This window comes from Myxine glutinosa, chromosome 4, assembly GCF_964187855.1.
Source record: "Myxine glutinosa chromosome 4, kmMyxGlut1.1, whole genome shotgun sequence".
Classification (NCBI taxonomy): Eukaryota; Metazoa; Chordata; class Myxini; order Myxiniformes; family Myxinidae; genus Myxine; species Myxine glutinosa.
Window position 1 is genome coordinate 208,148,122 of NC_136264.1, and position 25,401 is coordinate 208,173,522.

General features: G+C 45.3%; 1 protein-coding gene across 10 annotated transcripts in view; it reads right to left on the bottom strand.

The window, feature by feature from the left end:
• Nucleotides 1–25,401, bottom strand: part of RNF14 (ring finger protein 14) — a 116,206-nt gene that overhangs the window by 74,790 nt on the left and 16,015 nt on the right. For 6 of the 10 annotated variants that reach the window (XM_078776958.1, XM_078776957.1, XM_078776950.1 and 3 more), the window contains exons 2-3: nucleotides 7,966–8,132; nucleotides 1,447–1,592 (exon numbers count right to left, since the gene is read on the bottom strand). In XM_078776958.1, the coding sequence (XP_078633084.1) occupies nucleotides 1,447–1,592; nucleotides 7,966–8,116 (297 nt within the window). In that variant the 5' untranslated portion in view covers nucleotides 8,117–8,132. Of the gene's footprint in view, nucleotides 1–1,446; nucleotides 1,593–7,965; nucleotides 8,133–16,677; nucleotides 17,210–25,401 lie in introns of those variants that run through there. The other 4 variants (XM_078776960.1, XM_078776959.1, XM_078776955.1 and 1 more) reach the window with 3 other exon arrangements.

The window sequence follows — 25,401 nt, forward strand, 5'->3', positions numbered from 1 at the left end:
TAGTACCAACCCCTGATGCACTCCCACCTTCACCTCAAACTCACCACTGTTCCCGTCCTTCGTCCTTACAGCTGTGCGCGCTCTTTTGTACATTGCCATCACTACTCTGATCAACTATTCCTCCACTTCTATCTTCCTCAATGCCCATGTCAATACTTCGCGTGGAACCGTATCGAATGCTTATATCAATGCTTATATTAATGAATGTGAATGCTAATATTAATGAACCTATCTAATGTTATAAATATATTGACAATAACATTGAAAAGAGTGATAAGAGGTTAAAGGGAGTAAAGCAAAATGTAATCAAAGAAACAACCTTTGAACATTATTAAAACTGTTTAACCTTTAAGAAAGAAGAGTATAGAAAAATGAATACAATAAGAAGTTATAAACATCAATTATATACAGAGCAAGTAAATAAGAAAGCATTGGGGGCTTTTGATGATAAGAGGTTTATTTTAGACAATGGAATTGATCGTATGCCTTATGGATATAAGCATCAAGATAAGTGATAAGATAATGTAAGTGTTAAGATGAATATAAGAGTTAAGATATATATACGTGTTCAGATATTTAAAAGATAAGTACAAGTGTTAAGATATACATAATAATTAATTTTTAAAAGGGAATGAGAGGTTTAATGGGCTACCATCACCTTTTTTTTTTACTGGTATATAAATGATGGAACCAAGCAATAACCAAACCAAAGAGTGTTGAAAATCACAGCCTTGGTATTTAAATGGAAAACATAACGAATGTGAAAAATATCAAATAAGTCTTATTGAAGAAATAACAGGGGTAAAAGTAGATAAAACAAATAAGCGGATAAATTTAAATACGAGTCGGTTAGAGGCTCCTCCCAGAGGAGTCAACATCCTTGAATGGACAGAAAACTTTGATGGTTATCAAAAGTTTAATGGAAAAATAATTTACTATAATCTAAAAATTATATGTGACTCAGGAGGTGCTCAGACAAGAGCAATAAGAGAGGTTTATCATTTCATCTCTGCCCAACAATGATACTTAAACCAAGAACCAAGTTCAAACATACTATTTATCAATATTCTCAATGGTGATGAGTTCAATAAGAAGATCAAGTTATTCCCTAAAATAGAACATCAAAAAATTATTTGTTGGCTCTCCATAAGAGTTCAAAGAAAATATGGGGGTCTATTGAGGATTTAACCTTTGTATATGGCTTAAATGGGAAAGGGAGAAATAGACGGATGTTTTTGGGTTTTTCAGTGGGTGGTCCATAAGTTCCAATGCACTTTCCCCATTCACTTACATGTAAAATTAGGTATGTTTTAGAACCCCATTCTCCTACTAATGACAGAGGTATTATTGGTACTAAGATGCCATCTGGGGGTATTGGCAAAATATTATCAACATGACAACTTGCAGGAAAAATACATTCCGCATTTATAATTGCTGTGATTGTACCTGAGCTCGAGTGAGCCATTTACAAGACAAGGTGAACATTGGTGGAGATCGTGAAGGGTAGTTCTTGGGTAGTTCAAAGTGCAACATCACCGGAGGAAGATTTTTCACTTTGCAAACAACTTCCTTGTGCTGTCCTTCTCCACTCCCTGGCAACAAACAAATTTTGGCTAAAGAGCGACCATGAGCCAAAAACAAAAATGCACAATAGGAAAACACTTTTATCTATTAATTAATCCCGCTGGAAAGAGTATGAAATGGAAAACACAAAAGTGCCATTCCTGAACATATAGCCTTCTCAAACATAAATGGGGAAAAAAGGTTGCTAAATATAAAAGTTACAGCAATGGGAGAGGAATTTGTAATCAAACCTCATTGCTTCATATTACTAACAACGCACTTGAATTACTGTATACCTTCATCAATAACTAGAGTGCACTCAATGGAGGTGATGACTCATGCTGTTTCCTCAGTGGAGTACTGCCCTAGATGGTGCCAACTTTGACTGTAATGTAGCCATGATGTGAGCAAATAGAGTCTTGTGCTAAATGTTATTTCATATTTTTCCTTGCGAGCTGAAAGTTGAACTTGTCTTAGACATTCACAATATGAAGCCATGCGACAAATTGGAGTATTCTAGCTGCCCTCACTACTAAGTTATTGTCCCAACAAACAAAAGCATACAGACGGGATCACCACAGTACTCACGCACTTGGCTTAGCTTTTCACCCCTCAGCCCAAATTGGGCTAAGGGGTATTGTCGTCACGGGCGTCGTCCGGGCATCCGGGGTCCGTCAACTTTTGGTTTACGTCAATTTCAAGGAGAACGGCTTGTCCGATTAAATCCATTTTTGCAGTGCGTGTTGGGGTTGAGTAGAGGAAGGTTCCTTTCGAAAATGGGTGCGCTGCGATTTTCAATATGGCCGCCACGGCAGCCATCTTGAAATTGGTTTCCACCATGCATGGGCTGAGGAGTTACGCCCGCTTTGCGGTGCTATTTATTTAATTTACAAGAGCGAGGCTCATGAAAGATCAAGGTCGAATTGACAGAGGGATACCGGGGCAAAAATTTGGCACAACTGGAAAGGGAATGCATGAATAAGAAAAGGAGACAAACGCTCAAGTAAGAGGGTAGGGCTAGGGTTAACGGAGGTAATAAAGATCATGGGACAGGATGGGAATGACACCAGGTGGCGGTGCACTGCCCACTTGAAGTACTGGAAGGAAGAGTGAGACAGAGCAGCCACTGGAAGGAGGTCCGATAGACGGAAGAAGCGAGGAATAAAATAATTGGCATGTGCAGTTAGCCTAGATTTTGGAAGATTAACGAGGATGGGGTTAATGGAAGGACTCGCACAGCCTGGAGTTGTCTGTGGTTGCCTATCAATCGTCGCACTGCAGAGTTACCTGCACTTCTTCGGCCGAATAGTGCATTCAAGAACTGCCATCATGATCCCTACTGGAAGTGAATCTCGAATAATATCTAAAAACGAACCACGACATGAGCAAAAAGGCTCATTGCTTAATAGCAATGATGTGTCAACTCTATAAACACTTAGAGAAATCGATCGTGTTGAATAAATCAACTACAATCCTTGATTATATGATTTCATTGTCACGTTAGAAAAAAGCATTATAATAAAATAAATAATTAAATATAAAGGGGTTAAATGCCTGTCAAACTGTGTGCATTAGGGTGGTCCACAGATATATATATATATAATATTTAATACTATTAAAAATCCATACTCCACAAGGCTGCCCTTGTTCCTACGTTCATAAAGATCATATGAACCAAATATGAGGTCAATTGGAACTTATTTAGAGGTTGCTCGAAAAATAACATTTTTAATTTATCCTGTTTTTTTCAGATGGCAGAAACTCGCAGCTCTGCCACAGTTTGGTTGCTGGGCAAGTCTGAAAAGGAAATAATATGTGGGGGCCTACCAACCAAAGGACACACATTGCAGAAAATGGTGTACCATCACATAGAAGAACACCATACAGTTCGTGAAAGTGCCAAACTTAGTGTACAAGCTGTGTGTGCATCCTGGGAGAAAGCACGAATTCCAGTGCAGAGAGTAGATTCCTGTGAGCGCCAACTTATGAAGTTGTATGATGCCTACAAACTGGTAAAGAAAAATAGAACCAAGACATTCGAAAACTATAGAGTGAAGGAGCAGATGTTCAAAGATGATCTTCAATCCTTCTACAATATCTCACCAAATGATGCGCTTGAGAAAATGACGAATGAAGAAGACAAAGCATTCCTTATCATGCAGCATGAGGATCCCTCAAGTTCACGTATGGGATCTGTGGACAACACTCTGGCAGTGAAGGAGAACAGAAAGAGTATCAGACTTGAGAATGAAGATAAAAGAAAGAAGAAACATGCTGCTGAGACTCCAACAGCAATGCAATCTGTTCCATCAACATCGGCTGTGGTTGATGATGATGATGATGTCTTAGATTGAAAGCTCCGATTCAGGGGACAATGAATTCAAACTCCAAAGTCCATCTTCTGCCAAACAGGCGAAAAAGGCTCCCATCAAGGTGATCACTCCAGCAATAGTGGCAACTCTGGAACAGAGTAAATCTCTCAGATCGGCGTGCTATGTTTGTGGCCAGTGCTTTTGCACAATCTCTTGGTCATTCCATTGAAGACAAGTGCAAGCCAACAATAATAAATAATTTGAGTAATTGAAAATAGATAATTATATATCGATGAATTGATGTATGATGCTAAAAATTCTGTATCTTATTATTCATTAATATTTGTCAACATTTTGAGCAACCTTTAAATATTGTCCAATCAAGCTCAAGTTTTCACCACGAACTACTTTCTCCAATAGGAATAGGGGCAGGCTTGTGGAGAAATGAAAATCCAATCTTCAAATTTTTGGACCATCCTCGTGTGCATCGGCCACGATAGCATTTCAAAACACATTTGCCATCACATGCAAAAGAAAGCAATACTGGTAGGTTGGAAAGATTCTTAGGTCTGGAAAGAACAGGCTTTTTGGGGGGGGGGGGGGGGGGATACAAGACCGAGGCTCGTGTAAGAGCTAACAATAATCACAAAAAGACAAACTGACACATAAAACATAAGATAAAGGGAGCGGGAGACAAGATGGGGAGAGAGAGGGAAGCACACAAGTACAACATTTGAGAGCAGGGACATCGGGAGATCTGTGTGAGGGAGAGGGCTTGGGGGGAGGAGGCACGGGAAGGGGGGGGGAGGAGACACGGGAAGGGGGGGGGGGGGAGAGGATTAAAACACATTGACACCGTTAGGACTTCCAGGAAAGAAGTTTCAAAAAAGTGGATCTGGGGTGAATTAACGGGGGTAGAAAAGATCAAGGTGTGGGTGTTTAAAGGCATGTGGGTGTTTAATTACAGGTACCCAAATAGGCAAACAGACTTGCAACTATCATAGCTATAGAGCTATAATGTCTGTGCCTGGTTCCCATAGTCACATTGTATGTTATTAGTCCCCTACCGGTATACACGGGAGGGGACTATAGGTTTGCACGCCGTCTGTCCGTCAGTCAGTCCGTCAGTCCGTCAGTCCGTCAGTCCGTCAGTCCGTCAGTCCGTCAGTCCGTCAGTCCGTCAGTCCGTCAGTCCGTCAGTCCGTCAGTCCGTCAGTCCGTCAGTCCGTCAGTCCGTCAGTCCGTCAGTCCGTCAGTCCGTCAGTCCGTCAGTCCGTCAGTCCGTCAGTCCGTCAGTCCGTCAGTCCGTCAGTCCGTCAGTCCGTCAGTCCGTCAGTCCGTCAGTCCGTCCGTCAGTCCGTCAGTCCGTCCGTCAGTCCGTCAGTCCGTCCGTCAGTCCGTCAGTCCGTCAGTCCGTCAGTCCGTCAGTCCGTCAGTCAGTCAGTCAGTCAGTCCGTCAGTCCGTCAGTCCGTCAGTCCGTCAGTCCGTCAGTCCGTCAGTCCGTCAGTCCGTCAGTCCGTCAGTCCGTCAGTCTGTCATGCAAAGAACAGTTTTCCGGACTTTTTTTCTCAACGCTTAATGCTAACGATTTCAAACTTGGCACATGGTTTCCTCATCACAAGTTACAGATCAAGCTCGAACTTCACGACGTTTCAATCATTTTTGACAAAGTTATGGCACTTTGAACTTTGGGAATTCTGATAATTCTGATGATCCTTAACTCAGTGCCATTTTAAGTTTTAATTTCCTTAAAAAAAGATTTTTTCTGCATTAATAGGACCGATTGAGATCAAATTTTCACCGTAGGGGGGACTCGGTCTGTAGAGTATTTTAATGGTAACTATGACGTCACAGGTCACGTGGTTCGGCCGCCATATTGTTTTTCGTGAAAACACGAAAACCTTTTTCTCTGCAACGGCTGAACAGATCGAGGCCAAACTTTGCAGGCAGAATCGCATACCCGTGACGAACAAAAAAGTCAGAGAGCATGACGTCATGCATCACATGGTTTCAGAGTTATGACGTTTTTAAGCATGAACATTTAAAACCGAGCCCCTCCCTCATTTTTGATCCAATCGAGGGGAAACTTCACAGATCTGTTCAGCATGTCAGTCTACTAAAATGTTATTTTGGAATTTGTGATAGGGCACGTGGTTGGCAGATATCGTTAATTAAACGAAAATATTTTAAAAATGGATATCTCTTGTTTATTCTAGAGTTCTCCTCAAGCCGCCCTCAGCCTCGTCTCGCGAACGTCAACAGCGCGACACTGCGCGTGCTTTCGGGAGGGGCGGAGCCAAGCCGAGAAACGTGTGTGTGTGTGTGTGTATATATATATATATATATATATATATATATATATATATATATATATATATATATATATATATATATATATATATATATATATATATATATATATATATATATATATATATGTATACATATATATACATATATATACAGTGGAACCTTGACTTACGAGTGCCCCAACTTACGAGTTTTTCGAGATACGAGCCGTCGCTCGGGCGGTTTATTGCTTTGAGATGCGAGCCGAGATCCGAGTTACGAGCTTTCGCCACCCGGTCACGTGGTTATCTTGCCGTGCACGTACAGTATCTCTGTCGTATAGCGCTGCATTTTTGTTTTCGCATGTTGGTTATTTTGAGTTTTGCCGCCAGGTGGGTTCCGGTCACGTGGTTATCTTGCCGTGCACGTACAGTATCTCTGTCGTATAGCGCTGCATTTTTGTTTTCGCATGTTGGTTATTTTGAGTTTTGATGCCAGGTGGGTTCCGGTCACGTGGTTATCTTGCCGTGCACGTACAGTATCTCTGTCGTATAGCGCTGCATTTTTGTTTTCGCATGTTGGTTATTTTGAGTTTTGCCGCCAGGTGGGTTCCGGTCACGTGGTTATCTTGCCGTGCACGTACAGTATCTCTGTCGTATAGCGCTGCATTTTTGTTTTCGCATTTTGGTTATTTTGGAAAATTTCATGTTCATGTCGAACATTTCATGTTCATGTTTTCATGTTCATGCCATGCCAGGCCACAACTTGTTCAGAGTGCCGGCGATAGCTCGCCTTCTCTTTGTGGAAAACACGGTGAGATCCTTAACATCCAACAACTAATGGGACGCAAACGGGGCGCCCAGTTTAGCGGTACACACATTGATGAATCACCCTGCCTGTGATTCACCCATGACAGGTTATAGCTGGGTCGGGATTCAAACCCAGGCTGGACAGTTTAGACTTTAGAGTCAAGTGTGCGTACCTCCAGTCCAGGCCATCCTGCCAACTTGTATGCTGCATACAGGTGAAATATAAAGCGCGAGATATTTTTATATATACTGTATATTTAAAAAAAAATTGGTGTGGTTTTTGGCGGGCTGGAACGGATTAATAGCATTTCAATGGGGAAATTTGATTTGAGATACGAGCAATTTGAGTTACGAGCTCGGTCACAGAACGAATTAAACTCGTAAGTCAAGGTTCCACTGTATATATATATATATATATATATATATATATATATATATATATATATATATACACATCTATATATATATATATATATATATATATATATATATACACATCTATATATATATATATATATATATATATATATATATATATATACACATCGATCATTGATCGTGAACCGGAAAATATAATAAATTACTGATATTTAGCGACTTGAAAGGTTCTTTATCAACAACTTATTTATGGTGCTTCTGCTGACCTGTCCACAAGGTGTATAAATAGAAGTCCCGAGTGCAAATCACAGGTGAGCCTGTCCTGAGGTAATTAGCGATTGGGAACGATTCAGAACCTGTGGGTAAATAACCCTTGGTAATTTCCCCAACAGTTTTCCGGACGACAGACTGCCGGTAGGGGACATGTATTGCAGCGCAATACTCAGAATGCTTGTTGTACATACCATGTTGGAGGACAGGGGGAGTGTTCCAATAAAATAATGAATTTTAAAAGTCTGTTGAACATCATTTCACAAAATCGTATTCACAAATACGATATATCATAATATAAAAAGCACACACGATGATGTCACTATAGCCCTTCGAGACATACCTGGAATGCAAATGGAGAAGTCATCAGGCAGTTCAAGGCAGACGAAGAACTCACCACCACACCTGGTTTCAGCACGATGAAAAGTGTCCTCTTCATAGATACCGCTTAGAGCCAGAAGCTCATTCTCTTGTGCTTCTTGATCTTCAGACATCGGGGTTCTCTCTCATCTGTTACAAACGGATGCAAGACCCAACGTGGTCAGATCTCACAGCCACTGTGTATGTCCAATTGAGATATGATGCCATACAGCTCACAACAAATCTAATTTCATGGCTCATATTTCCAAATACATCTGTCACACAAATCACCTTCGGTAGGGCAATGAGGAACAATAGCTTTGAAGATTTAAGTTTGTAGGTTGGAGACAGCAACCGCCCAGGGCGGTACTACCGTGCTGACTTTGGGGCATTAAAGGGTGCCCAGAAGCATCTTACACTGTCCGCATCAGGATTGTTGGTCTTACTCCATCTCACAAATTAAGCTACTGGGCTAACGTTCATTCTCTCGCGTACGATACGCTCCTTCTACATCTTCACTTCTTTATATCTTCAGTCCCTCTGTTTCATTTGAGGCCTGGCCTGGATGAAAACTATACAGTCAAGAGCCTTCAACATTTTGTTTTTAAGCTCAAACGATCTTCACCATATCAAATACAAAACTCTGCAAATATCATTTGAAGCAGAAGGACAAGGTTCAAATTGATGTTAAAAGAACAAACTCAAAATGCACATCTGAAAGAAAATGGCGATCAGTAAAAAAAAAAAAAAGAAGCCAAACCATTACAAGTCAATGTTAGTTTGTTTAAACAATAATTGTTGAAGCATCTTTTATACCTCATATACAAAATGTTTATCAATATTTTGTCTTCCACAACGTCACATCTGCCCTTGCTGTTTCTGACATTCTCAGCCAATCACTACTTCATATCCTCAGATGACATGCATTCATCTACTAATCCTGGCATTCTCAACCAATCACTACTTCATACAGTGCATTCAGAAAGTATTCAGACCCCTTCACTTTTTTCACATTTTGTTATGTTGCATCCTTATGCTGAAATCGTTTAAATTCATTTTTTCCCTCATCAATCTACACTCAATACCCCATCATGACAAAGAGAAAAAAGGATTTTAGAAAGTTTTGCAAATTTATTAAAAATAAAAAACTGAAATATCACATTGACATAAGTATTCATACCCTTTGCTATGACACTTGAAATTTAGCTCAGGTGCCTCCCATTTCTCTTGATCATCTTTAAGATGTTTCTACACCTTGATTGGAGTCCACCTGTGGTAAATTCAATTGATTGGACATGATTTGGAAAGGCACACACCTGTCTATATAAGGTCTCAGCTTACAATGCATATAAGAGCAAAAACCAAGCCATGAGGTCGAAGGAACTGCCTGCAGAGCTCAGAGACAGGATTGTGACGAGGCACAGATCTGGGGAAGCCTACAGAAAAATTCTCTGCTGCATTGAAGCTTCCCAAGACTAGTTCTTGTCAAGTTGACATAGTCACAATTTCGGTCTTCGAGGCCGGCCGATAGGCACAGTGTGACCAGAAGGGACGAGGTTCTCCTGACCACGTGGCCCTCGACTTGGTGGGGTTTGTCCGCACAATGTGGGCGCTTTCAGGAGGACTTTAGCCGGGGAGCGTTTGGGCGCCCCGGTCTGATACTGCCGCCCACGCGCAGAACAACTTGTGAGTGCACGTGGGTCCCGGCGGTCCCACTGGCCTAGCGCTACCATGTTTAGACAGCGAACTCCGTCCCCGGGCACCACGTCTGACTCTCTTATTCAGTGAGACATGGCGACGTGGGCATGGTAGGACACCCGCGGAGCCCTGGCGGACCAGGGACGCGCGAGCCTACGCGTTAGCGTGCTACGGCGGAATCAACGGCTTCGGCCACGGCCGGGCCGATATTCGGCCCGGTCGCACCGGAAATTAACTGGTTCGACGCCCGCGCTGGAGAGGTCGCGGGCGACTGAGATGTATTAACAAATTAATTAATTAATTTGAGACGTCCAATTTCTAGTGTTTGGAAATTTGGGAGAGCTTGACCCTAGCCTTTCCCGTGAGGGCAAGGAGGAACTTAACACTTAACACTTAAGCTTAGCTTGAAGTACACCCTGACCAGCGCTCACGGTGGGACGGCAAGGCAACCAGAAGGGACGAGGTTCTCCTGACCACGTGGCCCTCGATCTGGGAAGCGAGAGGCGTTCCATTAGTGGACGCTCCCCTCACGCCCGACTTTTGGGCGGCCCCGGCAGGCCGTTTGTTTTGACGTTCCGTGACAACCCTGGTGTTGGGCTAGCGGCTAGGGTGCCGGCTTAGGATCCAAGGATCCTGGGTTCGAATCCCGGTCGATTGCTGAATCAACGCCAGGGGGGTTGACTCAGCCTGTCATCCTTCCGAGGTCGGCAAATTGAGTACCAGTTCACTGGTAATTCCCTGCTCGTCGTTAAAGGCGGCAAAAAGGGTTGGCGTCAGGAAGGGCATCCGGCCGTAAAACATTGCTTCAAAAAAGGGGACCGAAAAACAACAACAACCACGGTTCCCGAAAAAGGCCAACCCCCGCTTTGCGGGGAAAAATGGCCTCTAAAGGTGGTTTTTAAATATTTTTATTGAAGCTTCCCAAGAGCACAGTGGCCTCCATAATTCTTAAATGGAAGAAGTTTGGAACAACCAGGACTCTTCCTCGAGCTGGCCGCCCGGCCAAACTGAGCAATCGGGGGAGAAGGGCCTTGGTAAAAGAGGTGACCAAGACCCCGATGGTCACTCTGGCTGAGCTCCAGAGATCATGTGTGGAGATGGGAGAAACTTCCAGAAGGACAACCATCACTGCAACACTCCACCGATCTGGGCTTTATGGCAGAGTGGCCAGATGGAAGCCTCTCCTCAGTGAAAGACATGGAAGCCCACTTGGAGTTTGCAAAAAAGCACCTAAAGGACTCTCAGACTGTGAGAAACAAGATTATGTGGTCTGATGAAACCAAGATTGAACTGTTTGGCTTCATATAATGTTCATATAATGGGGCACCCCACATCTGGCAAATAAAATACATTTACTTCTTCATGCAGGAGTCAAATTGGCACCCCTTTATATGACCTTTTCTAGAGCATTACTTGGTTTCTCCTAAGAACACAAGGGTAGTACAGCATGCACACAAGATTTTTTTTTGAATGTCCCATCTTTTCTATACTTTGCCACATGGCACATACCCTTATAAAAAGGGGGCTTTTCTATGCCCCAGGCATTTTACCCAAACATTTCCCTTCTTTCCTATAGTTTGCCACATGGTACAAAGCATATAAAGGGGCCTTTTCTTTGCCACTGGCATTTTTCACAAGATACATTTTAAATACGAACAAAATGCATTGGTTCATCGTCCAAGATTTTATTCAAGACGATATAAAAGACTTGAAAAAGTAAGGGGAAAAAATATTCAACCCAGACAAGATTTGGACCCACAATCCCCAGCTTGGGAGACTGATGCTTTATCCATTAGGCCATTGATCCAGCATGTGAGGGAAGAAAAAAAAAAAAAAAAAAAAAAAAAAAACTTTAAAGGGGTATAAAGTGAGTATATACAGGGGGCTGCAAAAGTAGGTATACAGTAATGAAAAACAAAACGTGTGCACAAAACGTATTTTATTGATTATACAAGCATATCAATAATAACATATCAATTAATAAACATATTAATCCCTCAAATGTTCAAACTGTTTGCCCCCGGCATTCACACACTCCACTAGTCGAGTGTGGACACCCATGCACACTGTGGCACAAAGGTCTTTATCAGCATCAATTTCCTGGCAAGCCTCCCATATGAACTGAATCATGGCATCAACAGAACGTGGCTTGCGTGCCAAAACCCTGTCTTTTACACATCCCCAGAAAAAGAAGTCCATAGGGGTGAGATCTGGCAAACGTGGTGGCCAGTCAACGGCTCCCCGACGTCCAATCCACCTATTGGGAAATTATTTGTCAAGTAGCGCACGCACAACGAGTGCGAAGTGCGGTGGCGCCCCATCCTGCTGAAAGTAGAAGTCGTCCTGCTGCTGTTGTTCGCGTACCTGTGGTATGATTGTATCCGTCAGCATGTTCAGATACACGTGTTGATCGACAGTCCTGTGCAGAATGATGGGTCCAACGACACCTTTGCAGGACAGGCCAGCCCACACTGTCACCCCAGGTTGATTGAGCTGTTGCTCAATCGTGACTTTAGGGTTTTCAGTTGCGTAGTACACACAATTGTGCCGATTAACGGCACCCGATAGCTTAAAGTTTGCTTCATCGGACCACACGATTTTGCACAGAATGCTGTCACCCTCTCGTTCCTCGTTCAGGATGGCTTCGCAAAATTGTAAATGCCGATCCGAGTCATCCTCTAATAAACCATGTATCAATCGTGGCACGTACATTTTCAGTCCCGCACGGTGCATCAAACGACCCAACGATCTGCGTTCAATACCCAATTCAGATGACACCCTGTTTTTCGATTTCTGAGGGCTCTGGGTAAATGCCAGGGCGACTTGCATTGCATTCTCTGGCGTTGTCACGGTGACTGGTCGACCACTCTTCGGCGAGTTGTGGATAGACCCCGTCCTCTCAAATTTGTCATGTATCCGGTAAATCGTGAGCCTCGTTGGTGGAGGCGATGCAAATGTTTCTCGCCACTGCTCTCGCACACGTTCACTATTCTCTGTCTTCCAATACTGTTTCAAAATCCATTTGCGCTCCTCGTCCGTTGAATTACCAGCCATCGTTAAATTTCCACTTCACCTGCAAATAATAGATGTATTATAGAAAAAAATTACAAAAATAAAAATATTAAAAATGGTAATAATGATTTTAATGAATTAAATAAATTCTAGCATTAAATGAATCCGAGCACTACTATTATAATACTGGTAATACTGCTATAATCCTTACTGTATACCTACTTTTGCAGCCCCCTGTATATATATATATATATATATATATATATATATATATATATATATATATATATATATATATATATATATATATATATATATATGTATATTTCGAAATACAATATACCAGTGGAAGCCGAGAAACAAATTTTTAATCCTCATGTTGAAGTTGCGTTCAAAGAAACAGCCCCCCCAAAAAAAGGAAGGGGAACTTTGCGCCTCCTCCCTTTATTTCCATACAATAAGCAATTTGATATGGAACAATACTCATGACACTGAAATTCAGGTTTAAGAACAATTACGTTTTAAACACGAACAAAATGTATTTGCTCATTGTACAAGATGTTTATTTGCTCATTACTCAACACATTAGAAAAGACATGAAAAAGTAATGGGGAAATAAAATTAAACCCAGACTGGATTCAAACCCACAATCCCCAGCTTGGGTGTCTGATGCTTTATCCATTAGGCCATTGAGCCAGCATGTTAGATTTGTGTAATAATATTTTGAAGAGTTATAAAGTGTATATATATATTTTTTTATAGATTTATTTATGTATGTAAATATATATATATATATATATATATAAATATATATATATATATATATATATATATATATATATATATATATATATATATATATATATATATATATATATTTAATTTTAACGCAATAACTACAGCACTTAGGTGGAATTTGTTTCGAACGCCATTATCTAGACCTATTGGCTGATGTATATTCCAAGTTTCAGCTAGTTCTAATGTATAGTCCTTGAGAAATGAGCGCCAACACATTTTGGACGAACAGACAGATACAAACGTGATTTTGAGGGTTTTCTAAATATAACTCAAGAATGTATAAACTGACATTGCTGAAATTTAGAACATATTACCTCAACGTACAAAGTATTTACTTCTGAAATTTGCAGCCAATTTCGACTAGAAGAAGCCGAGAAACGTATTGTCGTGTGACTACCCTGTGTGGTGAACACCGCAGGGTGACACGGAAGACCAAACGAGCTTCAACTCCGAGGCGTTCAATTCAATATGACAGTACTCGTTACACGCGAGGGAAAAGGGGGATGACGAACTTACCTAGACGGCCTCCACCCGACGTCTTCACACCTGGATAAATTAACTCAAACAACACGGAAATAACATATACAAAAATACCGGATTTATTAAAGAAAATGCCAGTAACAAGGAAAACATGATAAAACTATATTCCTAATTGGAGCGCTCTCACACAGACCCGAATACAGACAAGGGATAAAATAACTGGAAAATAAAAAGGTGTGATTTGTGGCACTTATCTCCAATCGGCTGGTGTATCTCGTCAGGAATCGTCAAAGATCGTCTGAGGCCTTGGAGGGAAATGCACGTTTGTTGGCGCAAACTAGGCCTCATTCGCGGCCCGCTCACTCCTGGCTCCGTGCGCAAAGTGAACGGCCTTGGCGTGCAGCTCGCTCTTCCAGCCGCGCTTGTCCTCACGATCTCTGCATGGGAAACCGGAGTTCTCGTTTGCAGCTTTTCCTCCTCATGACCACGAGCAAGATGTCCTCCTCACGACCACGAGGAAGATGGCCTCCTCACAACCGTTCGCGATGAGGCTTCCTTGAGCAAGAGCAATAGCGACAGTTCACTATGGGATCCAGAACGAGAAGAACCAAGAGGACGTCGATGCTGAGATAAAATGTCGATGTTGAGAGAGCTTCTCAGCGACCGCTCACCAACACAGTCCAAACCCAAGAGAAGATCATGGAATGCGCGGATGCGTCCGCCTTCCGATGGTGGACGTCCGTCGATGCTGAGAGCCAAAATGCGAACGTTTGCTATGCAAACCAGATCCAGAATCAGAAGGAAAAATGTCCGCCATTCCAATTGTTTTGGATGCGTGGCTCTGACGTCATCCATGCCTGCATCACCAATCCCATAGTCCCATCTTACCAGTCCTTGGGTCAATAAAATCCTGGTCCAATCTCTGCTCTTTGGGGCATGGCTTCCCAAACCTTTTGTTCTTCTGTGCTCACCAAGTCAGTGTTATCAGTGATAGTGCTTGATGCCTGGTTTCCGGTTGGTTTTTAATGTGTGGTTAATGGCCGATTTCGTACCAGGTGTCTGTAGTGCGGTCATAAGGAACACAGGAAAAGATTAGAGGCATTTACATATAGGGGATTAATTACTCATAATCCCTCGCTCATTAACAAACCCCACCCCTCTCATGGGGACGAAGATACACTTGCACGACATCCGGTATACACAAATTTCCTACTTAGGATACATCGAGGTTTCTTCTTCTGCATGGCAGACGGAGCACACTAATCTATATAATTCTACTTGGACTAAGGTATTGCCTACCCCCGACAAACGTAACACAGCACCCCCTCCTGGAACTGTAGCTCCCGCAAGGTTCATTGCAGGCGCTACCATCCCAGTCTTAACACTTACCGACTCACACTTAATTAGCCTATGAAATAAATCAGGAGGGCTGTGGGAAGTGAACCGTACCTACTTACATATTCTCCTTACCTTCTACCCCCTTAAGCAACCATGCAAATATGTACAATAGTGGAATCCTTGCTCCCAACTCCAGAGGCAGGAAGGAAAAGTAAAAAACACATAAAAACCACCTTAACCACAAAACGTAACCAAAAATGCCATGTTTCAAAAACATTTCTACAACCCCATCCTACAGACCACGTCCCCTGGTGGATGCCACAATACCCAACGTTACCTGCGAAGCCATCCCAATGTGCCCCAAATTTTCACGGGCCCTGTCCTGGTGTTACAGGTGAGTGACATGGCTCGGTGGATTTCACCCCATCCATTCACACAAATCCCATAATCATCCACACACATTTCAGTAATCATCAAAGCACATATTTCACCCCCTTGCAGGAGGACCATGGCATACATGTCATAACATGTTTGTGATCCTCAACTAGGCAGCGGGGAGGTGGTGGCGCTTCAGGCTGTGGTACTTGCAGTTCAAAAACAAGTCGCCCGAGTTATGAGAGGTCTCCACACCAGGCTCCGTCGCCTCAAGCTTTCACACAGCCTCATGAGTAGCCGAGCGTCTCCACACCGCAGGACACGCAAACAGACCCCACCACCAACAGGCTCCCAATTTCCAGACACCACTGGCTGCCAGGGGCAATTACCGCAGAGGGGGCCATATGTCACCGCTCCTCCAGAGCTTGATCTGTACCTGTTGACACACACACACCTTCCCCATCCACAAAATCCACAAAAACATTTCCTCCCCCGCTGCCATTCAATTCTCCACCACATATTTCCAATAAAAGACGTCACAAAAAGATGCTGCCATGGCCTGCTTACATGTGAAATCTCCATTCACATTTCAATCACATCACACAATTCCATTTCCATCCTCACGACCACACAAAAACACAAAAACCACTACGCATAAACAAACGCCACCCACAAGGCATTTTTTAAACAACTTGCCTCCTGGAAGGTAAATCTAACGGAAGGAAATCTCATTTCCTTTCACAAAGCCTGGAACAAGTGTGTGTCCACCCTCAGGAGAGCCAGGAAAAAATATCTCTCCACTCTCAAAACTGTCTCCCCTCTTCCAAATCCTGGTGGCATCTGGTAAAATCTGTTTCTGGTGTTTGTTCCCCCTCCATCCCCTCCCTTACCTCAAATGGCTACACAGCTGACTCCACAAGTGAAAAAGCTGAATGCCTCAACTCTGAGTTGCCTCAAAATATTGTGTCCCAAACCCATCCCTCTCTGTACCCACCGTACCCAGTCGTACCCAGCTGCTCCTGGACTCTGCGTCCTGCTCTCCTGACAAGGTGGAGAAGTTTGTGTCAATCCTCGACTCTGATTCTGCAACTGGACCCAACGGCATCAGCCCACAGGTCCTAAAATCCTGCTCCGCCACTCGATCTCTCCCTCTCTGTTCTCTTCACCCTCTCTTTTGCTCAAGGTCATCTGCCATCAGCTTGGAAATCAGCCAACATCACCGCTTTACACAAAAAAGGTACAAAAACAGATCATTGCAACCACAGACCAATCAGCCTTCTCCCAATTATCAGCAAAGTCATGGAATCCATCATTGCTTCCGATATCAAATCCTTCCTCTTGTCCAAAGGCTTGATCTCTGATCATCAATTTGGTTTCAGACCAGGTCACTCTACTCTGGACATGCTGCTTCTGCTGTCTCAACCATGGATGGAGGTCCTCAATGTAAAACATTAAATTAGAGCTGTCTCCCTTGACATATCACGTGGCTTCGATACGGTCTGGCACCCCGCTCTGCTCACCAAACTCTCCTCCTTTGGTATCCATGGAAATCTCCACGCATGGCTTGCGGACATCCTCTTTGGTCGTAGTCAACGTGTGGCCCTGAATGGGGTTCTCTCATATCCCCTTCCTGTTCAGGCTGGAGTTCCCCAAAGCAGTGTTCAGGGCCCCGTGCTTTTTCTGGTCTTCATCAATCGGTCTTTTTCTGGTCTTTCTGGTCTTTTTCTGGTCTACCGACTCCTTTCCATCCTTACTCCCCCAGCTCTCTCTGTGCTCTGTCCCCCAAATATTCCTACAGGTCGCACAAGATCTGCCAGCAACCCTCTTCTGGTGAAATTGCCAAAATCTCGGCTCTCTGCTCACCTTCACTCTTTCATTCCTCTTTACTCCCACCCCTGGAACAAACTCCCTCACTCTCTTCAATCCAACTCCTCCCCCCAGGTCTTTAAAACAGCACTTTTTTTTGAAATACCGACTTCTTTCCTGGAAGTTCAAGCAGTGTCCATGTGTTTTATACCTCTCCCACCCCCCGCCCTCACCTTCCCATACCTCCTCCCCCAAAGCCCTCTGCCTCCCACAGATCTTCCGATGTCCCTGCTCTCTGCTATTGTACTTTTGTGCTTCCCTCTCTCTCCCCATCTTATCTCCCGCTCCCTTTATTGCATGTTTTGTGTGTCCGTTTGTTTTTTTGCGATTGATGTTAGCTCTTACACAAGCCTCGATCTTGTATTTAAAAAAAAAAAAAAAAAAAAAAAAGGCTGGCACACACACCAATCCCCTCACTGGCCTTGCCATCACTCCCACCCGCCCCCTATTCTAAATTACTCATGCCCCAATTTAAATGAGCAAGTACAGAACCCTGGGACAGTATACATCAAGGGCTCACCTTTACCTTGATGTGCAGGTAGTTGCAGGTTGGTCAGGTCCAAGAGTGCCATCCACCCTACTGAACCCCAAATTTATCCCGTGGGGCCTATTCAATTCCACCAAATTTCCTTTTATACGACAGTACTGGCAAGTTTGTGGATCCGCCTCCTCCGGTGACTTTTACGACACCACTACCATTTTTTTTTTGTATACAAGATCGAGGCTCGTGAAAGAGCTAACATTAATCACACAGAAAGACAAACCGACACATAAAACATACAACATGTGGAGCGGTAGACAAGATGGGGAGAGAGGGGGAGGAACACAAACACAACATCTGAGAGCAGGGACATCGAGAGATCTGTGGGAGGGAGAGGGCTTTGGGGGGCGGAGTCATGGGAAGGGGGGGGGGGGTGGGAGATGTAGAAAACATATGGACACTGCCAGGACTTCCAGGAAAGAAGTTGGAATTTCAAACAAGGTGGATCTGGGGTGAATTAGTGGGGGTAGAAAAGATCAAGGTTTTGGATGGGGAAAGATAAGAGATGGCGGTGAACAGCTGTTTTAAAGACCTGGAGGGAGGAGTCGGATTGAAGGGAGTGTAGGAGTTTGTTCCAGAGGCGGGAGAAAAGAGGATTGAAAGAGTGAAGGTGAGCACTGAGCAGAGAGCCGAGATTTAGGCAGTTTAACCATCAGAGGGCTGCTGGCAGATCTTGTGCGACCTGTAGGAATATTTGGGGGACAAAGCACAGAGAGAGCTGGGGGAGCAAGGCCGGAGAGGAGTCTGTAGAAGACAGAAAGACCACCTACCTGTCTGCGGTGAATGAGTGAAAGGCCCTCGGAGATAGCTTCATCACGGGAGATTCCAATGATTCTGAAAGCTTTGGTTTCAACAGCGTGAAGCCAAGCCAGGTGTGAGGCAGGAGCACCAGCCCAGAGGGGAGAGCAGTATTCCATTGAGCTGTGGATGAAAGCCTTGTATGTGGTGAGGAGCTCAGGTGTGCCAAGGAAGGACTTCGCATGACGGAGGATGCCCAGTCGGCGACTGGCTTTGGAGGCCAGCTTGGAAATGTGGTTTTCCCAAGAAAGATCATGGCAGATAGTGAGACCCAAAAGCTTGAGCGACAGAACTTCTTGGAGAGGATTGTTGAGAAAGTAGATGGGAGGGTTGTCCAGTCAATCTTTTCGGAGAGACATAGTAAGAGTGTGAGATTTGTCAGGATTGAAAGACATGTTCCACTTGTTTGACCAGTCTGTGATTTTTCCAGGTCTTCAGAGAGTGAGGAGGCTGCAGACTGCTGATCTGAGGGAAGAGGAATGGAGCGGCAGAGAGTGGAGTCATCAGCAAAGCGATAGAGAGGATTTTCCAGAGAGTCGGAGGGATCATTGATGAAGACCAGAAAAAGCACTTGGCCCAGAACACTGCCTTGGGGAACTCCAGCCTGAACAGGAAGGGGAGATGAGAGAAATCCATTCAGGGCCACATGTTGACTACGACCAGAGAGGAAGTCCACAAGCCATGCATGGAGATTTCCATGGATACCATAGGAGGAGAGTTTGGTAAGCAGAGCTGGGTGCCAGACCGTATCGAAGGCACCATTGGCTATGACAGCTCCGCCACTCTACATACAGTGCAAGAGCTATCGGGATAAGCATCGCAGCCGAAACGCCAACATGGCCCACGAGTGTCCATAAGGGTGTGACCCACCATCGATCCTTCGGCCCGCTGCGAGGAACATGGCTCCACTAGCCCCAGCTGGCCAATGTGGAGAGCACCTGCTTCCAACTCCACCATTCCCAAGGCCTCAGACCCAGGGGGCACAGTCGCAGTGCGTGGCATCCACATCACGTCCCCTGAACCTCTAACATCCCCCAGTCCACCCACATGCAGCCCCCAGTCCACCCACATGCAGCCCCCAGTCCACCCACATGCAGCCCCCAGTCCACCCACATGCAGCCCCCAGTCCACCCACATGCAGCCCCCAGTCCACCCACATGCAGCCCCCAGTCCACCCACATGCAGCCCCCAGTCCACCCACATGCAGCCCCCAGTCCACCCACATGCAGCCCCCAGTCCACCCACATGCAGCCCCCAGTCCACCCACATGCAGCCCCCAGTCCACCCACATGCAGCCCCCAGTCCACCCAAATGCAGCCCCCAGTCCACCCACATGCAGCCCCCAGTCCACCAACATGCAGCCCCCAGTCCACCAACATGCAGCCCCCAGTCCACCCACATGCAGCCCCCAGTCCACCCACATGCAGCCCCCAGTCCACCCACATGCAGCCCCCAGTCCACCCACATGCAGCCCCCAGTCCACCCACATGCAGCCCCCAGTCCACCCACATGCAGCCCCCAGTCCACCCACATGCAGCCCCCAGTCCACCCACATGCAGCCCCCAGTCCACCCACACTTGACCATGCCCAAGGTCTCGTTGACAGCCATGCTCCCCCAGGAGACACAATCCCAGAAGACACAGTCCACACACCTCGGACACATATTGCACCATGTTGACCTCCAGACTACCCAAATACATCGCCACAATCGATATTGGCACCGTCGCCCCCATAGCCAGTTGAAGGCTGTGTCCTGCTACTCAATCCATTTTTGTCCCAGCCTCCAAAACTTTGGTCTAACACACCTGGATCAATAATGGTGTCAACCGATGTCAGTGTCTAAATTGGCCTCACAAAATTCACCCTTACATTTACATCTAATCCTCAGATTACCCATGCCAATTATTTTTTTCAATTCACTATAGTTAGGTCCAGAACCTCGATTCCGTGACCATTTTCTGGCCAGTAAGGTTTGACGATTGATTTGACTTCTATGGGCCTTATCTAAAAAAATTAGCACCCATGTCCCTCCCAAAAATCCCGGCATTTTTTCCTATAGGCCCAAATCCAAGATGGCCGTCGGCGCCATCCAAGTTTTGCCAAGATGGCAAAAGTCGACCATGAGGATTCCGAATCTGACATTGGTTTGACATAACATCATTTTGACCCAGGAATCCAAGATGGCCGCCATCCGGTAGAGCGAAAACGTAACGTAATGCAAACTACATTCATAGGGATCTCTTGCATTAAAGTAATTGATGAATCAATGAAAGTAACTAAACTCACACTTCAAAAACAATTCTTTTAATGGCTGTAACGTGAACAGTTTTCAAATGAAACCACTGATGACTTATCAACAGAAATCATTTTACACTTTTGGCCATGGTTTGTAGAAAACTGACCACAACACAATTGAAACACATTAATAAGTTACCACGTCGGCTTTTGTGTAAACTGGTGAATCAATGAGATCGATAGGTGGTCTACAAGTGGAGATGTATTTGATTGACTGGACGTCATCCCTGAGCTGCTCGGCCACGTTGCGCACCAGTTGCTCACTGCTGACACCGATGGAGGAGAGCGCTGCTTCCATATGAACCACCCCCGGACGTATCATAGACTAGGTCGCTCTGGCTCCTCCGAGGGCGGGTGTGGAAGCCGATCTTGCCCTCAAACTCCCGGGTTAGGATATCTTTGACAAAGGAAGACTTGCCGCTGGATGTTGGGAAGCCATACCGAGAAATGATAGAACTGTAGTCTTTGAGGAGGCTCTGCAGTGACCTTACCTCATGTTCCTCAAAGATAACCGTTTTGATGTGGTCAAAGAAGATAGTCTGAGCTTCACGGAGATTGACATTGTGCATGCGTGGGAGTACGACATCTTCACTCATTTTCTGGTAACAACGCACATATTTCAACCAGCATTTGTTCTGATATCGGATCTCAATCGCGTAGGGCTGATCAGCTGCACAATCGATCAAACAGTTAATTCTATCTCCCCCGGTTTACAGCACCAGACACATTTTGTTTTTTCACGTATCGGCCCTTGAACGCTCTCGCAGCCGCTTTGCAGATGGAGCGGCAGCTGGTGGCAAAGCCTAAGACGTAGACGAAGACTGAGCTTGGCATTCCTCGACCTCTCGTTTTATCTGCCTTGTCTTGGCCTGGTTCTAGTTTCTTGACATTCCATAAGGTCAACCTACATGAATTATGGACAGATTGTCCGTTGGGACCATTATCCCAATCGACTGTTGCGTGGACGTCTCCGAACTTGTCAAGACCGCTCCATAACAGGGTCTTCTTCTTGAGATTTTCCCAACTCTCGGCGGAGGTAATGGCATCAGTGACTTTGTTGCAAAGCCCGCCACATTGGAGCACACACGGAACGGTGGTCATTGGCATAAGCTTTCTTCTCAATTCAAATCATGAACAGCTGAAACCTAAAACATAGAAATACATGAAATTAAACACACCCATTAACCCCCCCACCCACACACATACACACACGCACGCACGCACGCACGCACCCACACTCACCTATACGCAGCGAAATTTTTTTTATCTAGTCAGAGCCTCAATTTCGTGACTATTCTAGATGCAGGCAAAATAATATGTTTATTCATGTGCTCTTTTTCAAAAGTTGCGTTTTTGCTCTACCAGATGACGGCCATATTGGATTCCGAGGTCAAAAGGATGTTGTAACGTCAAACTAATGTCAAATTCGGGATCCTCGTGGTCGACTTACCCCAAAAAGTGCATTTCTAAATAATTCTATGTGCTTTTGTTCAAAACTTTATTTTTAAAGATGGCGCCGGCGGCCATCTTGGATTAGGGCCTTTAGGGGAAAATGCCTGGATTTTTGGGAGGGACATAGGTGCTAAATTTTTTATATAAGGTCCATAGAAGTCAAATCAATTGTCAAACCTTACTAGCCAGAAAATGGTCACGGAATCGAGGTTCGGGACCTAACTACTAATTTCACGAAAGAAGGGTGCTTCTCCAGGGTCCAGGTCTACACCTGCCAACCGAGCAGGGCCGCATATGCTCGGCTCGTTATAAATTCTCAATCAATCCCATGGCTCTCTTCCCAAGCCGAGAGTCCACAAATCACAGTGGACCGTCTGTGGAAGATCATTCTCACACCATCACGTTCCACAAATGCTCCAATGGCTGTCCGGTGGGCTATAATCCATCCCCGTCCATGCGGGTTGACCCGCGTCCATAGACCAGCACAGCATGGCAGGTCATCACATGCTGGCTGTCCGAGTCTCAGGGAGAGTCTGCCAGGCCGCATTCCCGGGCGGTCACCACATCAGGCCCATGTTGGCCATCCGTGGTGCCACCACCAAAGCGAGGACCCACAACACCTCCCCCTCATAATACACCATGCCATCCCAGGTATCTGTGAGAAACCACCTCGGACCCCCGGAGGTATTAACCCCCATCAGGGTCCGGTGACCCTGCTGGCCTGAGACACACGCTTGGGCGGTGGACAAGGGATGCCACACTCTTCCACCCCCCAACCCCCGGGGCCCAGGTCGTACCTAAACTCGGACCCCACGTACAAATCCTGCCAGCACAGCCCCCCAGCGGGCCGGCATAACCCAATTTTGAAACGAGCAATTTTTACCCGAGGCCAACCCCAATGACCTCTCCTGGTCCTAGTTCCACAGCCCGGGCACCAATTCCCTCCAAGGCTGTGCCAAATTTAACTCCCATTGAAATTTAATTTTTTTTTTTTTTTTAATTGGTCTCGCATACCAAACCGCAGCTGCAGGTAACGACCCCTTCTTCGGGTTGCTCTGCCCCTCCTTGCAGCTGTTCCAAGGCTCCATTTCCTGACTCTTCCATATCCGAGTCCAGCTCGGGGCCAAACCCCCCCCCCCCCCCCCTATTGGGTATCCAATTTCAGAGCCTCTGGTACCCAATTGTTGTTCGTGGTGAGGGTCCCATCTGTCACCTTAACCTCATCCAGTGGACATGTGACGGACCAACTCACCTCATCCCCCAGACTCTCTTCGACCTGATCAATCCCCGCCTCGATGATACTGTCCAAGGCCGTTGTGTCAAAGATCCTCCAGCCGCTGTGTCAAACCATTCGCATTATCATCCCCAATCACCTCTGGCTGCAACAGGTCTTCATCTGAAATACCCGGTCCAGTTCTGTAACACGGACTTCCAATATCTTTATCCCCTGTCGCTCTGCACCACCACCCTGGTGCTGCAAAAGTCACAATTCCTCTCCTGTTGTTGAATTTTGACATCCACACCAGCCCGATAGCCTTCCAGGTCTTTTCCAGCCACACATTCCCTATTTAAATTAGAGTTTCCCCCATTTACTTCGAGACACTCCCCATTTACCTCCAAACATGCCGCAAGTGCATCAGTTTGGGTTTTACACTCTTCCATTCCCACTGTTAATTCCTCCCATTTTGATTCAAATTCTGTTGCCCATGGCTTCTCCTGTGCCCTGTTTTCATTCTTTTGTTCTTCCTTCAATTCACTTGTTTGTTCATTTTGGGTCTTCGTTTCTTTAATCTGGGCATCCATTTGTTCATTACAGGCATCCAATTGCTCACTCCAGGCCTTCAATTGTTCATGACAGGCATCCATTTTGCTTTCCAATTGCTCACCCATTCCCCTCAATCCATTTATTTGTTCCATTATCATTTGTAGTGAGACCTGCTCGGCCATCGCCCCCGTTCCCATTGTTCCCGGCTCCCTCATAGGGGAGGAGGGTGTGCTAAGGCTCGGGATGGGGGAGGTTTCAATCGTATCCTAGTACCCCTCTATCCCCGGCCCGCTTCCATCCTCCTCCGGATCCCCCCTCGCTCAGCCATCTCTCGCTTCCGCCATGAGAAAGCAGTCCCCCCTCGCACGTATTTTAACTCAGGCAAAGAAAATATATATATATATTTTTTTAATTGTTAAAAAACGCGATGTTGTGCTTCGCTCCCCAATAAACTACCAAATTTGGACACTCCGGCACTATAATCAATCCTCCTTCCAAGAGACACACGAGAGAGAGAGAGAGAGAGAGCCACGAGAGAGAGAGAGAGCCACGAGAGAGAGAGAGAGCCACGAGAGAGAGAGAGAGACACGAGAGAGAGAGAGAGACACGAGAGAGAGAGAGAGACACGAGAGAGAGAGAGAGACACGAGAGAGAGACACGAGAGAGAGACACGAGAGAGAGACACGAGAGAGAGACACGAGAGAGAGACACGAGAGAGAGACACGAGAGAGAGAGACACGAGAGAGAGACACGAGAGAGAGACACGAGAGAGAGAGAGAGAGACACGAGAGAGAGAGAGAGACACGAGAGAGAGAGAGAGAGAGAGAGAGAGACACGAGAGAGAGAGACACGAGAGAGAGAGACACGAGAGAGAGAGAGAGACACGAGAGAGAGAGAGAGAGAGACACGAGAGAGAGAGAGAGAGAGACACGAGAGAGAGAGAGAGAGAGAGACACGAGAGAGAGAGAGAGAGAGAGAGACACGAGAGAGAGAGAGAGAGA